The sequence below is a fragment of the Spea bombifrons genome, chromosome 3 (genome assembly GCF_027358695.1).
Source record: "Spea bombifrons isolate aSpeBom1 chromosome 3, aSpeBom1.2.pri, whole genome shotgun sequence".
Taxonomy (NCBI): domain Eukaryota; kingdom Metazoa; phylum Chordata; class Amphibia; order Anura; family Pelobatidae; genus Spea; species Spea bombifrons.
The window spans coordinates 54,484,672-54,500,194 of record NC_071089.1 but is presented as its reverse complement, the minus strand read 5'-3'; the positions used below and the strand labels follow the sequence as shown (position 1 = coordinate 54,500,194).

Sequence of the window (15,523 nt, the reverse complement as noted above, 5' to 3'; positions counted from 1 at the left end):
TGGGAGAAGCCTGAAACTCTCTCCCCTCTTCCCATGGACCAAATGAAAAAGTAGCAGGAAAAAGACACATCAGACCAACACAACTCAATGGGTCATTGTTTCCCCCCAGTGAATGGTGAAGCAAAATTAAAATTTCTCTGTATGTTGGAATTTAAAACCAATGCTGATTTGCATTTATTCTGGCTCAAAATAAAATTATTAATAGACATGTAAACGTCAAAATTAAGAAAAAATGATTGAGACCTGGGAAGCTTGGGAGATTTGCTGGCTCTTGTGATCTTTGGAGATTTCTTGGCTGCCCAGTCATCACTCAGTTCAATATCGCTGGAATCCGAGCAATTACAGCTGTCGATCACAGATGAGATCAATCCGTTTCCATATATTTCATCTGCCATAACAGTAACAGAAATAATAAATCATTAGTAGCCATCGGCAAGGGAATATGCACCTCGAGGTACAGCTGCTGCAGGATTATACAGCTGCATTAGCTGGCAATCAAAGGCCAATTTGAAGCAGGTAAAACTTGGATGGATTCCATTTGTCAGCAAGAGTTATTGCCTGGGGCAACACATATTACTTCCTGGTTTAATAAGATTGTAAGTTATTTCAGGCAGGGACATATTGGAATTCTTCCTCCATGGGACAGACTATATACAAAGAAAATGTTCTTAATTGTTGATACTTGGAACTTGGAAAGCATGAGATTCAGAAACATGAAGCCATCAAGATATAATAGCATCTAGACAGTTACAACTGGCTTAGTGTTAGACATTCTCAAAACAAGTCTGTTGTGCCCAAGTAGTATTGAATTGTCTTTATTGTTTTATTCTCAGCCATCCCTCTTGAATGCATATACAGTTATAAAAACATAAGATACTAAAGATACTGCTAAATACTGCTCAGTGTCAGAGCAGTGAGCAATGAATTAGGACAATTAATATAAACATGGAAAAGGGTTCCTGAAACTACACATGAAATAATAGTTACCGGTTTTTGTATCAGTTTTGGGATCCATGATGACAAACTCGGGGCGTAGTTTGCTGATTCGTCTTCCTTTTAGAACAGGGACAAGTCCACCCAAGTATTCCAAGTATAAAGTGTAGCAAGGACCTCCGACCTCTGGGTCATCTTCTGTTCGTTTCATAGTGCAGTGCAATCTCTCATTACCAGATGTAGGGTAGCTAACAAAATCTCGCATGTTGTTAGGGTCAGGTATCGGAGGCTACATGGAAAACAGTACACACAATAAATCGATAGTACAATCAAATATGCCTGCAATGTGTGAAGTATATACATCAGGTGGTGGCTTAACCGTGAATGTTGTTGGAGCATGAATGTTTTTACACTACTCCACTCTTCCCGGTGGATTACAGCTTGGATGAACCTGATCATACTTGCTGAAGGTCATGGTGCACAACAGTTAATGTATCCTTTTTTTTCTATATCGCCTAATAAAAAAGGTACCAACTAAATACTTCATGCCCAGAAAAGTACTGTTAAAATCTCTGAAGGGCGGCTAAAAACAAAGTAAGTGGAAGAGGCCAGCTGCTTTTGTTCATATTAACAAGACTGGAAGAGTAATAACGGCTAGTTTTAATGGTGATCTGACTGGATTCATCCATCAAACATCACTCCATCTATTTATTTTTATTTATCTATCATAATGGAAGCCATAATTAATAATAATAAAAAAAAAAATAATCCAAAGTGAAAAAGACAACAAAATGTTAAGCGTGACTAGGAGCTATTGTGCATTTAAGGTTTCATGGCAACTACAGTGTCCTCTAGAAATATGGGCACTCTTCCTCAACAGCAAAGAAGCCTGTTTAAAATTGTCTTTTTTGTTTAATCTTTTGATTTTTTTCGTCAAACAATACACATAAATGCTCTGCTCTCCTGGATATCAAGCAATTGCAAACACAACACAGGTTTAGCAAAAAAATAAAATAAAAATGGTTAAATATGTGTGACACAATTATTGGCACCCTTTGAGTTTATTTGAGAAAAATATAGTTTAAGTATATTCCCAGTGATTTTTTAGTACACTTGGGTGACTAGGAAAAGGAAATTGTTCAGCCAGGACTTCCTGTTTCACAGGGGTATAAATATTAGCTAACACATAGGCCAAATTCTTATAGTCATTCATCATAATAGGTAAGACCAAGGAATATAGCCGTTATGTGCAGCAAAAGGTTGTTGAGCTTCACAAAATGGGAAGTGGCTATAAGAAAATTTCAAAAGCATTTCCACCATCAGGGCAATAATTGGGAAATGTTATGAATCAACCTGGAAGAGGACATGTGTCTATGTTGTCTGAACACAATGTGAAGAGGATAGTTGGAGTAGATAGATCTCAAGCATCACAGCTTTAGAATTGCAGAAGTAAGTTGCGTCTTGGGGTTAGGAAGTCTCCAAAACTACAATCCAACGTCACCTACATCACCACAAGTTGTTTGGAATGGTTTCAAGAAAAAAAGCCTCTACTCTCATCCAAAAACAAACTCAACAGTCTTCTGTTTGCCAGTCAATACTGGAACTTCAAATGGGATCAGTTTTTATGGTCAGATGTAACCAAAATAGAGCTTTTAGGGAATAAACACCAAAAGGTAGTTTTGGTGTACACAGAGAGGTAGTCATATGGAAAAGTACCTTATGCCCATGGTTAAATATGGTGGTGGTTTATTAATGTTTTGGGGCTGTTTTTCTGCCAGAGGACCTGGACATTTTGTTAGGATACATGGCATCATGGACTCTATCAAATATCAACAGATATTATAAGAACACCTCACTGCCTCTGCTAGAAAGCTTAAAATTGGTCGTGGTTGGTTCTTCCGGCAGGACAATGATCCAAAACACCTCAAAATCAACACAAAAATGGTTTACTGACGATACCAGTCCCCTGACTTGAAGCCCATAGAAAACCTGTGGGGTGAACTGAAGAGGAAAGTCCACTAGTGTTGACGTCGGAATTTGAAGGATCTGGAGAGATTGTCTCAGATCCCATGCCATGTATTCTCAAACCTCATCAGGCATTATAGGAGACGACTCAGAGCTGTGGCACACAATTATTTCACTTTTTTTTTTTTTGGATAACCCTGTGTTGTGTGTTGTGTTTGCAATTGTTTGATATCCATGAAAGCAGCATTTTTGTGTATCGTTTGAAGAAAAAAAACAAAGGCTTAAACAATAGACAAGACAATTTCCCATAGCCTTCTTTGCTCATATTTACCAAGGGTGCCAATATTTGTGGATAGCACTATAAATGCTACATCTAACATCCCTTGATAGTTTGTATAAGAGTATAATATAAAGCCTATAATATAATGGCCTTATGACATTAAGTCTGTGGTTTGCCAAAACAAATTATTTTTCTCTCCTAAGGAACTGTGCAAGTGTTATAATCAGTTGCACTATAATGGTCGTGGATAAGATAGATAAGTGTTGCACATTTCTTCTACATAAATAAATAAATCGTGAGACTGAGGTAGATTTTACAGTGCAGTCTAGTTACTAGTGGTTACCTTAATTGTAGGTACAAAAGCAGTGGTGAGGTACGAGCAGAGCCGAGGAGGCAAATTCAGCTTGCTGATGTCCTTATCATCACGCAAGGAACTGGCAATCGATTGCTGGCAGAGGAGCTGCAAACTGGCAACTCGGTGCTCCACACGTACAACGTAGAGGGCAGGACCCGAGGCCAGGAACAGACGAGAGTCTCTGTGGCCCCAGCAGATGGATGTGATAGGGCGCTGCATGATAAACAAAGCAGAGGGAAACAAAGTTTAAAAACAGAAAAAAAATAAACTCAAAATAGAATAGGAACTCTGATAGATCACATTCTAATAGAGCTGCAGAGGTAAAGGACTAACAGGACCCTCTAAGAGCTACAAACTTGCAGACACGCTTTTCAACGGCGTACAAGCTGGCTTCGTCAGGGGCAAAAAGAAAAACATTTCTCTCAAAGTTAGAATTTCAACTGACTGCAATGATGCAAGAAATATGTATTGATTCTGACAGAAATTAATTTAACTTTCTTAAATTAAGTCCAGTGGTAACAATCAAATAACGTTAGATATTGTGCAGGAATTACACTATGTGTAATAACCCGTTATTATCAGTAGTTAATACTTGTAACTTGTGGAAACCAACGCACAGATTTTGGAGAAAAATATTCTCATCACTTGCTGTGCTTGATTATGTGAATGATGATAAACAGCGTTGTACATAAAAGGAGGAGGAAAGGGAATACATTCAAGATGTAACTAAAGCACCTTAATTAAAAGAGGTCCACAGACTACCAGTCAGATCATATACACTGTTACCATTTAATTATTATTACCATAATCCGTTCACATTACAAAAGTTTCAAATAATAACATAAGCTCCAGAGCTGCAGCCAGCTGGCCTCTCTGTGGCCCGTATCCCACACCATTTTGTCTGCTTGAAGCCAAGAAGTGTGGGAGTCAACATTGGACCCTCAGTGCTGGAGTGGCTTGTGGTGAGTACAATGCTCATTCACACTTGTATGAGAGAGACAAGTCTGTATACATCCCCTGCAAGTTTAGGAGCTAGGGGACATGGATAGAGGCAAATGCACAGGGGGGCAGATCCTGTAGAATCGCTACATGAATTTGCAAGGGGGGGTCAAAATTGAAACATCATATGCATTAAGGTCCCTTTCAGAATTATTAGTCTAGTTATACCTGCACGGGGGTCTCTAAAGTGTATATATGTTCTCCACGGACATTGTAGAATTTGATTAGAGCGCTCTTCAGAGAAGCCCCATTGCCAAGGTCGGGCAACATATTCTGTTTTTCAATTCCTGCAACTGCCAGCAGGTCTCCTTGTGTACACCACTGGACCACTACATCTAAAATAGACAAAACACAATAGTACATTTAAGTCTACTGGCACATTAGTATAAATGTAACACCCAGTTGTTTTGGTGAAGGGTATCATGTTGTGTTTGCACTTTTATGAATTCTGAGCAAGACTGCTTTGAGACAAGACCATACTCACAAAAGTGTATTTTCTTTTGCTTCCCTAGTTAATAAAACAAAGTTATTGCCGCAGCTCGGAGATCCTAATAAAACAAAATCCCCTTGGGGGATTCCGGGTAAGTGGCTGCTTTGCAATCTTTAGTGGTATAGTGGCTTTTTATGGAAGGTATTCCTCAAGACAAGCACTAAAGACAGTAATCGCCTACAGCAACACCAAAGAAAATCAGTGATGACCATTGAATAGTTGCCATTTTCCATTCCTTTACATACATGCTCACTAATTTTAAAACGAAGATGACCTAAGCAGTAAATATATTTGTTGCAAACATAAAATCTATTATTTATGCAATTTTGTTCTGTTGTTTAATAATAAAATGTCTAATAGGACCATTCATCATGAATATATACTATATTTTATTTATGAACAACTCTTATCTATCTCCATTACAGCTGTCTAATTGTTAGCTGCCCCCCCCCCAAATTCTGCTGATGGGCGCATCTACATATTCCACTCCATCAACTGCTGCAGTTGTTTCAATAATGGTGTTAAGTTCCCAATCCAAGCTGTAGCAGGCCACGAACAAGGTGATAAATATGGAAATTCATATATTTTATGGAAATAAAAATACATAAATACAAACAACAAATACATCCTACCTTTTAACCCTGAGCGAATGATAGTTGGTGACAAGTCATCATAGTTGTTCATTAAACTAATATCACCAGATGTAAAGCCAACTGTGAGCAGAGGTTTGATGTTCTCCACTGGTATGGGATATGCAGCTGGACCATCTGAAAAGATCAACCAAAAGCAAATCAGGAAATTAAAAATTCTCCTTTTAAAACATTACTGTACAGGTTTTGTTTTACTTAGCAAACTGCCCCTACTACAAGTTTTCCCTTGTCTGTTGTCTCTTGCAATACCACTGGCGGATCCAGATGGGGGGGACAACGGGATGAAGAGGTTAGTACTGACACCTGGACTTGCACCTTTATCCCCCTAATTTCCAGGAGAAGGAGGAGTTGAGCGAGGTCACGCAAAGCACGAGTAGTTCTTTCAAAAACAACGAGATTTCCAAGTAACCAGAACTTTTCAACAGATGTGTATGTGCATTTGCTAAGAACCGACTGCATTAATAAAAATTATTCTTTATAGAGGCGAATTAGGTGGCAAAATCATGCTCAACTGGCCGATGTCCTGTTTGAATACATATATTATTACCTTGCGGTGGAGAATAATCGTCAGAGTCTGTGTCACTTTCGCTGCTGTCTTCTACCAAGAAGCTGGGGTAATTCCAGGACATGCTCAAAATGCCATCTGACTCATGCAGTAGAACATGTGCCAGCATTCTGCCGTGGCAGTCCATTACTATAACCTGGCCATCAGCAGTACCAAACAATACCTGGAAGTAAAAGCAAGACTGTTTGATCTGTTTCAACTGGTAGTTAATTACGGGAGCTCTACACTTGAAACAACCGTTACAGCAGAGACTCGACCCACTGAAATTTAAGCAAAACTGAAGCCACCTCTCAGCGCTAGAGTCTCCTGCAGTGGGCACAATAGGTTTACAGTGATAATGTAGACAACCTTTCTGGAGTTTAAAGGACACTCCTACAGTCTAAATTAGTGGATTTCAGAAACAATAGTTACTGGATTGTTCCCCATTTAAATGTGTACCAGAGTTTTGTGAACAGAACTATAGCAAAGAAAACTGAACATTTTGTACTGTGAACTGACTTTAGAGGGACATTACGCTGGAGAGCAAGATGCCACAAGCAATCTTGTGGCTACACATAGACATCAAACCCTATATTACACAGTTTTCTTGGGATTCCTGAAATTATAAATAATGGCACATGCCATTAGAACAAAAAATTAAGAAACTGAATTTAGCAAATTAAACATATTTTTGTTTAGGTCTAATTTTGAAGATGAATGTGGTCAACGTGAAATAAGACAAGCTGCTCATTGTTTGGATTATGAAGCGTTTCTAAATGCAGTTATGCCAGAGGCATAATTTCTCTCTGCTTTCTTTGATATCTAGTCCCTGTTGGCACTGTTTCGGTATTATCATCAATCACAAACACTTAATTTAGCATAGTCATCTCTTGCTGCGTCTTCTCTGGGTACACTCAAACACGTGTTAAAATGCTCCTTTCAATTAATTAGCCTGCAGGTCTCAAAGCTTTAATAGCAACAGGGAGTGAGAAGGCACATGAATCATGCTATTGGTCATGCTGTAACGGTCCAGTGGCATAAATTTTGGTTACTGTTAGGGCTGCAACAACGAAATCGATAAAATCGATTATAAAATGAGGGTTTTTTCAGAGCAAATGCTCTGAAAAATACCCCTCGTTTTATAATCCGTTACATTCAGTGTGACTCACACCAGCAGTTACTACTTACTAGTCCCTCCCTGCAGTCAATATGACTGGCCCCGCCCCTTCCGTTCTCCCAGTCCCAATGAAAATTGGCCCCACCCATTTCCTATAGCATCCACATGGCTAAGACACTCATCTGAGTATAAAATTAATATTTGGGCTGCTGAAAGTTAGGGGAGGTGGGGTTAATTTAGGGGCAGTTATGGTTAATGGGTTGTTTAGGATTAATTTAGAGGCAGTTGTGGTTAATGGGGTGTTTAGGGTTAATTTAGGGGCAGCAGTGGTTAATGGGGTGTTTAGGGTTAATTCAGGTGCAATTGTGGTTAATGAGGTGTTTAGGGTTAATTTAGGGGCAGCAGTGGTTAATGGGGTGTTTAGGGTTAATTTAGGGGCAGTTGTGGTTAAAGCGGTGTTTAGGGTTAATTTAGGGGCAGTTGCGATTGATGGGGTCTTTAGGGTTAATTTAGGGGCAGTTATGATTGATGGGGTCTTTAAGGTTAATTTAGGGGCAGTTGTGATTGATGGGGTCTTTAGGGTTAATTTAATGCTGAGGGTTAATTTAATTAATTTAATAAAGTTAACTTAAGGTGCAGTTAGATGTAAAGGGGCAAACTAAGGGGAATCTAAATCCTGGGGGCAATGAAGATTAATCCTGTATTTATTTATAAAAGTATTGCGTATATGTGCTGTGAACGGGTCTTTGAATCTATGAGGGATCTATGGGATATCTGGGGGGTATAAGGCATATCTGGGGAGGAGGGAGTGACATATCTGGGGGGTATAAGCATACTGGGGTATAAGGCATATTAGAGGGCACAGTGGCATATCAGGGGGTATAAGGCATATAGGGGATATAAGGCATATGTGGGGAGGGCAGTGTGGCATGTCTGAGAGGCAGTGTGGCATATCAGGGGAGGACAGAGTGGCGTATCAGGGGGTATAAGGCATATCAGGGGGCACAGTGGCATATCTCGGGAAGACGGAGTGGCCTATCAGGGGGTATAAGGCATATGTTAGGAGGGCGGAGTGGCATATCTGGGAGGCCGTGTGGCAAGCCTGGGCTCAAATGTGCATAACTGGGGTGGAGGCAGGTTGGGGGAAAAAAACAAGAAATGCATTTTATCAAAGTTTTTTTGTATTCTGCCGTTTTTTTTTAAACATCCTGTTTGTTTATTAAATTATTTAATAAAGAGCTGCCAACAAATAGATTTGAATTTCATGTCAAAAATTGCAATAGAGAACAGTATTTAAAATAGTGTAACAAATATATATATGTGATTAAGGTGTCATGTAAATGCAGCATTTAATTTTCATACCAAATTTCAGCCTCTTTGAATTGATTTACTAAAATTGTAACTCCTTCTTCTTGTTTTGTAATCATTGTCATTTATTTTGAAGATATTAGTCTACATTATGCGGCCAAAACTGTCAGAACTGGCATATTAATTATTACTCTTGAAAGTATCTTTCCTCATCCAAGACTTTACATAGAAAGAATAGGTGAAAAGAACTATATGACATAGAATAATCATGCTATTCATTTGAACAGGCAGTCAAGAGATCCCATGACACGCGTATGTTGAGCACGTGTGTATAGGATATATGCAGGGCTTGATACATTTGGTTTGCATCTAAGACTCTTCCCTAAAATGAAAGACATCTTACATTTTTTTCACCAATCATTTTCTATAGTTGAGTATCTCCCTTCTCCTTTCTAAGGTGACATTCCTCCATCATATATTCACTTAATATTATACATATATATAATAATTTAGAAAAATGCTAAATATAGCTATGTCTATACCAAGCAGAGAAATACAAAATAAAGAACTAGCGCAACAAATAAGATCCTAACAAGTTAATTTATTATGAACTACAAGGGTTCAAACCACCCAACACTTAGAAGTGGTTGAGTTGTTTTACTGAGGACGATGAAATCAAGGAAAAGATCGTCCCCTGTGATAAGGAGGGCGAAGCTTGGGCCTCTGGATTCCAATTGGAGATGACATCCCAAATCCAGTAGGACTGGTGGCTTCCACAGACACTGCAGGGAAACTTAAGGTTTTCTGCAGGAATTCACCAGGGCGACGGAGCTTCGGCCGCTGATATCCAGTGGGAGCTGGTCTCTCAAATATCGCAGGACCGATGGTTTTCTCCATGACGGCTTCGGTTTCTGCTTGCTCCCGATACAGAAGCCTTAGTTGTTCTTCCAGCCCTGAATATGAGTTTGCCATGTCCCTAAACTTCTTCTCTAAAGCTTGTAACTCAGCTTTTTTCTCATTCACCTCCGCATATAGTGAGCATGCCGCTTTGAACCATCCGGTCAGCTCCTTCTCTTTTGAGAGAAGGCGGGCATACACTCTGTCCGCTTCATTCCTCAGCTCTTCTGGATCCTCTTCAGCTAGTTCAAAAAATAATTTTTGGACTACATCTTGGCTGCTGCCTACCACAGTTCGGCACTGTGGACAAGTTTTTCTTTCAGCTGCGTAAAACCATTGCAGCACGCACTCCTGATGGAAGAGGTGTCCGCAGCAAAGGGCTGTCACATTGCTGGTGTTATTCAAAGTGACGCGACAAATACTGCACAGTGCCCGAATGGACATGGTTGCAATTCACTCCTCTCAATACTGTCACCTCTACACCACAAAGAAGAGAGTCTACACGCATCTCTTTCATCCCTACTGTGAGTGTTCTAATGCTTGTGATGTCAAATAGCAACTACTGTGTTTACCGTGACGGTGATGTAAACACTGCTCCTAAGACTCAATAGCATATTTTCTGCTTTTATTTTTACTTATGTATTTATTGTTATCGGTCTATAAAATAATTTAAAAAAAAAACACTGAAATTGTCAGGCTTGTTGTAATGCAAGTAATATTCAAAATATGTAATCACTAATCGATGGTGCCATGATGATAACAGGACGACGTCTATGTGTTATCGGAACAGGATTTAGACATTATCCAGCTAACATGGGAACATTAATGCATATGATAAATATATTTGGTGTCCCGCTCACTCATGCCTCTCTAGGACATTAAATCGCCCCTTTACTATACCCATCCAATTTGTTGTCAACAAGAAAGTCCTCAGCTGCACCACCTTTTTTCATAGTTTAGGAAGGATATCGGCTATAAATAAATCGTATTGAATATACTAGACACAGCTATGTATGGATGTATGGATGTTATGGATGTAACTCCTTCTTCTTGTTTTGTAATCATTGTCATTTATTTTGAAGATATTAGTCTACATTATGGGGCCAAAACTGTCAGAACTGGCATATTAATTATTACTCTGAAAGTATCTTTCCTCATCCAAGACTTTACATAGAAAGAATAGGTGAAAAGAACTACATGACATAGAATAATCATGCTATTCATTTGAACAGGCAGTCAAGAGATCCCATGACACGCGTATGTTGAGCACGTGTGTATAGGATATATGCAGGGCTTGATACATTTGGTTTTCATCTAGGAGTCTTCCCAAAAATGAAAGACATCTTACATTTTTTTCACCAATCATTTTCTATAGTTGAGTATCTCCCTTCTCCTTTCTAAGGTGACATTCCTCCATCATATGTTCACTTAATATTATACATATATATAATAATTTAGAAAAATGCTAAATATAGCTATGTTTATACCTAGCAGAGAAATACAAAATAAAGAACTAGCACAACAAATAAGATCCTAACAAGTTAATTTATTATGAACTACAAGGGTTCAAACCACCTAACACTTAGAAGTGGTTGAGTTGTTTTACGGAGGACGATGAAATCAAGGAAAAGATCGTCCCATGTGATGAGGAGGGCGAAGCTTGGGCCTCTGGATTCCAATTGGAGATGACATCCCAAATCCAGTAGGACTGGTGGCTTCCACAGACACTGCAGGGAAACTAAAGGTTTTCTGCAGGAATTCACCAGGGCGACGGAGCTTCGGCCGCTGATATCCAGTGGGAGCTAGGCTCTCAAATATCGCAGGACCGATGGTTTTCTCCATGACTGCTTTGGTTTCTGCTTGCTCCCGATACAGAAGCCTTAGTTGTTCTTCCAGCCCTGAATATGAGTTTGCCATGTCCCTAAACTTCTTCTCTAAAGCTTGTAACTCAGCTTTTTTCTCATTCACCTCCGCATATAGTGAGCATGCCGCTTTGAACCATCCGGTCAGCTCCCTCTCTTTTGAGAGCAGGCGGGCATACACTCTGTCCACTTCACTCCTCAGCTCTTCTGGATCCTCCTCTTCAGCTAGTTCAAAAAATAATTTTTGGACTATATCTCGGCTGCTGCCTACCACGGTTCGGCACTGTGGACAAGTTTTTCTTTCAGCCGCGTAAAACCATTGCAGCACGCACTCCTGATGGAAGAGGTGTCCGCAGCAAAGGGCTGTCACATTGCAGGTGTTATTCAAAGTGACGCGACAAATACTGCACAGTGCCCGAATGGACATGGTTGCAATTCACTCCTCTCGATACTGTCACCTCTACACCACAAAGAAGAGAGTCTACACGCATCTCTTTCATCCCTACTGTGAGTGTTCTAATGCCTGTGATGTCAAATAGCAACTACTGTGTTTACCGTGACGGTGATGTAAACACTGCTCCTAAGACTCAATAGCATATTTTCTGCTTTTATTTTTACTTATGTATTTATTGTTATCGGTCTATAAAATAATAAAAAAAAACCCACTGAAATTGTCAGGCTTGTTGTAACGCAAGTAATATTCAAAATATGTAATCACTAATAGATGGTGCCATGATGATAACAGGACGACGTCTATGTGATATCAGAACAGGACTTAGACATTATCCAGCTAACATGGGAACATTAATGCATATGATAAATATATTTGGTGTCCCGCTCGCTCATGCCTCTCTAGGACATTAAATCGACCCTTTACTATACCCATCCAATTTGTTGGCAACAAGAAAGTCCTCAGCTGCACCACCTTTTTTCATGGTTTAGGAAGGATATCGGCTATAAATAAAACATATTAAATATACTAGACAAAGCTATGTATGGATGTATGGATGTTATTGGCTGACATGAAATACAGTGGTGTATGGGGGGGTATAATGAATTTCAGGGAGGCAGAGTGGTGTATGGGGGTGTAATGAATTTCAGGGTGGCATATCTGGGGGAAGCAGAGTGGTGTATAGGGGGAGGTAGAGTGGTGTATGGGGGGTATAATGAATTTCAGAGTGGCATATCTGGGGAGGCAGAGTGGTGAATCAGGGTGGTGTAGGGCATTTATGGGGGGCGGAGTGGAATATCAGGGAGCACAGGGGCATATAGGGAGGTATAAGGCATAAATGGGGGGTGAGTGGCATATTGGAAGGTATAAGACATATCAGGGGGCACAGTGGCATATAGGGGTATAAGGCATATCGATATTAGGCATATCAGGGGGCATACGACATATCTGGGGGTATAAGGTATATCAGGGGGCTCAGTTGCATATCACTGGCATATAAGCAGTATAAGGCATAGCAGGGGGCACAGTGGCATATCTGGGGCCCAGTGGCAAGCTGGGGGGTCAGATGTGCATAACTGGGGGGCAGTTTGGCAAATAAAAGAAAATATAAACACGGCTTTTTTCTCATAGTTTTAATAAATATGAAACAATAGTTAACATATGTATTAATATTTACTAATAACTAAGTATTAAAACCTAGTTTGAGAAACACCGTGTTTGGGTTCTTGTAGCTTTTATTATTATGTCAGTAAAATAAGAAGGTTAATAGAGAAATGACATTGTGATAAAGAGATGAAAGTGTACATTTTCTAAGTATTTTTTTTTTGCTTGTTTTTTTTTTTAACAGTTTGTTCATTCCATTTTTTTGATGTTATCCGATTAATCGAAAAAATAATCGGCCAACTAATCGATTATTAAAATAATCGTTAGTTGCAGCCCTAGTTACTGTACATTTCCACTGTTGACTTCAAAGGATGCTAGTTTTGTTCCTTAGCTGCAGTATGCGCTTTTTAACCCCCTTTCACTAAAGAGACCAAACAAGGGACTCTAAACTGAATTAGTGCAAGCAGATGTTTGTTATAGGGATCTAGCCATCTAAGTTTTCCATTAAACAAATGTGACACATATTTCTGAATATCACAGGATGATCTTAAAGAGGAGCTGTCACATTACGTTTTATTAAAAACTGATAGCAAATTCATTAGCACTGCTCTCATAACTGAATCCAGCAATGAAAACCATCTATCATATCATGTATTCATTTGTACTGACTGACATCTAAAGCGCCATCATATTGAGCAGCACTGTACAATTGGTAAACTTGACATAAGTGCATAAGATAACAAAAGGTAATCCATGGAACCCAAGATACAACGGAAGTTAAAAGTTTTACAAGAGCTTTGTTGGCAGACTTATTTAACCAGTCACTATTAGCAGGAGTAGTTCCAGAAGACTGGAAGTTGGCAGCTATAGTACCACTTCACACAAAAAAAAGCAGGGAAGACCCCGTCAACTACAGACCAGTAAGTCTTACGTCGGTAGTTAACAAATTAATGGAAAGCATGCTAAATTATAGGTTTAACTATCTGGAAGGAACTGATCAGAAACAGCACAGGTTTACTGCAGGTAATCTTGTCACACTAACTTGTTTTTTTTGACCGGTTAACTGTAGTTTGGAGTAGCCGTTTTAGTCCAGTGTATAAGAATGCAAAAAAACAGAATGTTGCAGAATCTTGTAATACCTTTTTTATTGGACTAACAGTATTTAAAATAATAGACGAGCTTTCGGGAGTCCTCCCTTTTTGCTGTTTGTTTATTACATTATTTTAAATAAATTATTTTTAATGGAAGTCATCAATACATGGTTTATGTGCAAGTTTAAAAAGGTACCCCATGATATATAAGCATACTGGGGTATAAGGCATATTAGAGGGCACAGTGGCATATCAGGGGTATAAGGCATATAGGGGATATAAGGCATATGTGGGGAGGGCAGTGTGGCATGTCTGGAAGGCAGTGTGGCATTTCAGGGGTAGGGGCAGGTTGAGAAATAAAAAGAAGAAATGCATTTTATCAAAGTTTTTCTTTGTATTCTGCCGTTTGTTTTTAACATCCTGTTTATTACATTATTTTAAATAAATGAAAAATTTACATTCATTTTTTTATCCAATTAATCGAAAAAATAATCATCCAACTAATAGATTATGAAAATAATTGTTAGTTGCAGCCCTAGAAAGATACCACTGTAAATGTGATAAACAAACAAAAATATGAAATATACTAGCCACAGCTTTTTAAACAGATTGTCTTTATGAATAAAGAGCTGCCATCAAATAGATTTGAATTTTATGTCAAAAATTGCAATAGAGAACAGTATTTAAAATTAAATTAAAATTAAAATAGTGTAACAAATATACCGTATTGGCTCGAATATAGGCCGCACTTTTTTCCCCCACTTTAAGTTTTTAAAGTGGGGGTGCGGCCTATATTCGTGGTCTAGCGCCGGGCAGGCAGTGTGGTTAAGATACAGATCCCCCGCAGCGGTGCAGGGGACCCGTATCCTACTCCCCGATACGCTCAGACAGCCTCCCCTGCCAGCACTTCCCACGGGGGGGGGGTAGGGGTGCCGGCACGGGAGGTTATCTAAGCGTTTTATCTCTGCCCACCCCCGACTTACCGGAGCAGACTCCCGGGTGTCTTGCGGGGCCGGCGGGAGACATCTACGCAATACGCGCATGCAACTTCCGGTACCGGAAGTTGCATACGCGTATTGCGTAGATGTCCCTCGCCGGCCCCGCAAGACACCCGGGAGTCTGCTCCGGTAAGTCGAGGAGGGGGGGCAGAGGAGGACAGCGGCAGCGTATCGCGGGGAGGGAGGACAGCGGCAGCGTATCGCGGGGAGGGAGGACAGCGGCAGCGTATCGCGGGGAGGGAGGACAGCGGCAGCGTATCGCGGGGAGGGAGGACAGCGGCAGCGTATCTCGGGGAGGGAGGACAGCGGCAGCGTATCTCGGGGAGGGAGGACAGCGGCAGCGTATCGCGGGGAGGGAGGACAGTGGCAGCATATCTCGGGGGGGGGAGAGGACAGAGTGGCAGCATATCTCGGGGGGGGGGGGACAGAGTGGCAGCATGTTTTTTTTGGTGCTTTTTTAAAGAAAAAAAACTTTTTCT

The 15,523-nt window shown here is 40.1% G+C and overlaps 1 protein-coding gene across 2 annotated transcripts in view; it reads right to left on the bottom strand.

Moving 5' to 3' along the window:
* Positions 1–15,523, bottom strand: part of TULP4 (TUB like protein 4) — a 103,776-nt gene that overhangs the window by 10,004 nt on the left and 78,249 nt on the right. For both annotated transcript variants that reach the window (XM_053460230.1, XM_053460231.1), the window contains exons 5-10: positions 6,220–6,400; positions 5,655–5,789; positions 4,701–4,867; positions 3,522–3,746; positions 988–1,222; positions 244–388 (exon numbers count right to left, since the gene is read on the bottom strand). In XM_053460230.1, coding sequence (XP_053316205.1) covers positions 244–388; positions 988–1,222; positions 3,522–3,746; positions 4,701–4,867; positions 5,655–5,789; positions 6,220–6,400 — 1,088 coding nt within the window. The remainder of the gene's footprint in view (positions 1–243; positions 389–987; positions 1,223–3,521; positions 3,747–4,700; positions 4,868–5,654; positions 5,790–6,219; positions 6,401–15,523) is intronic.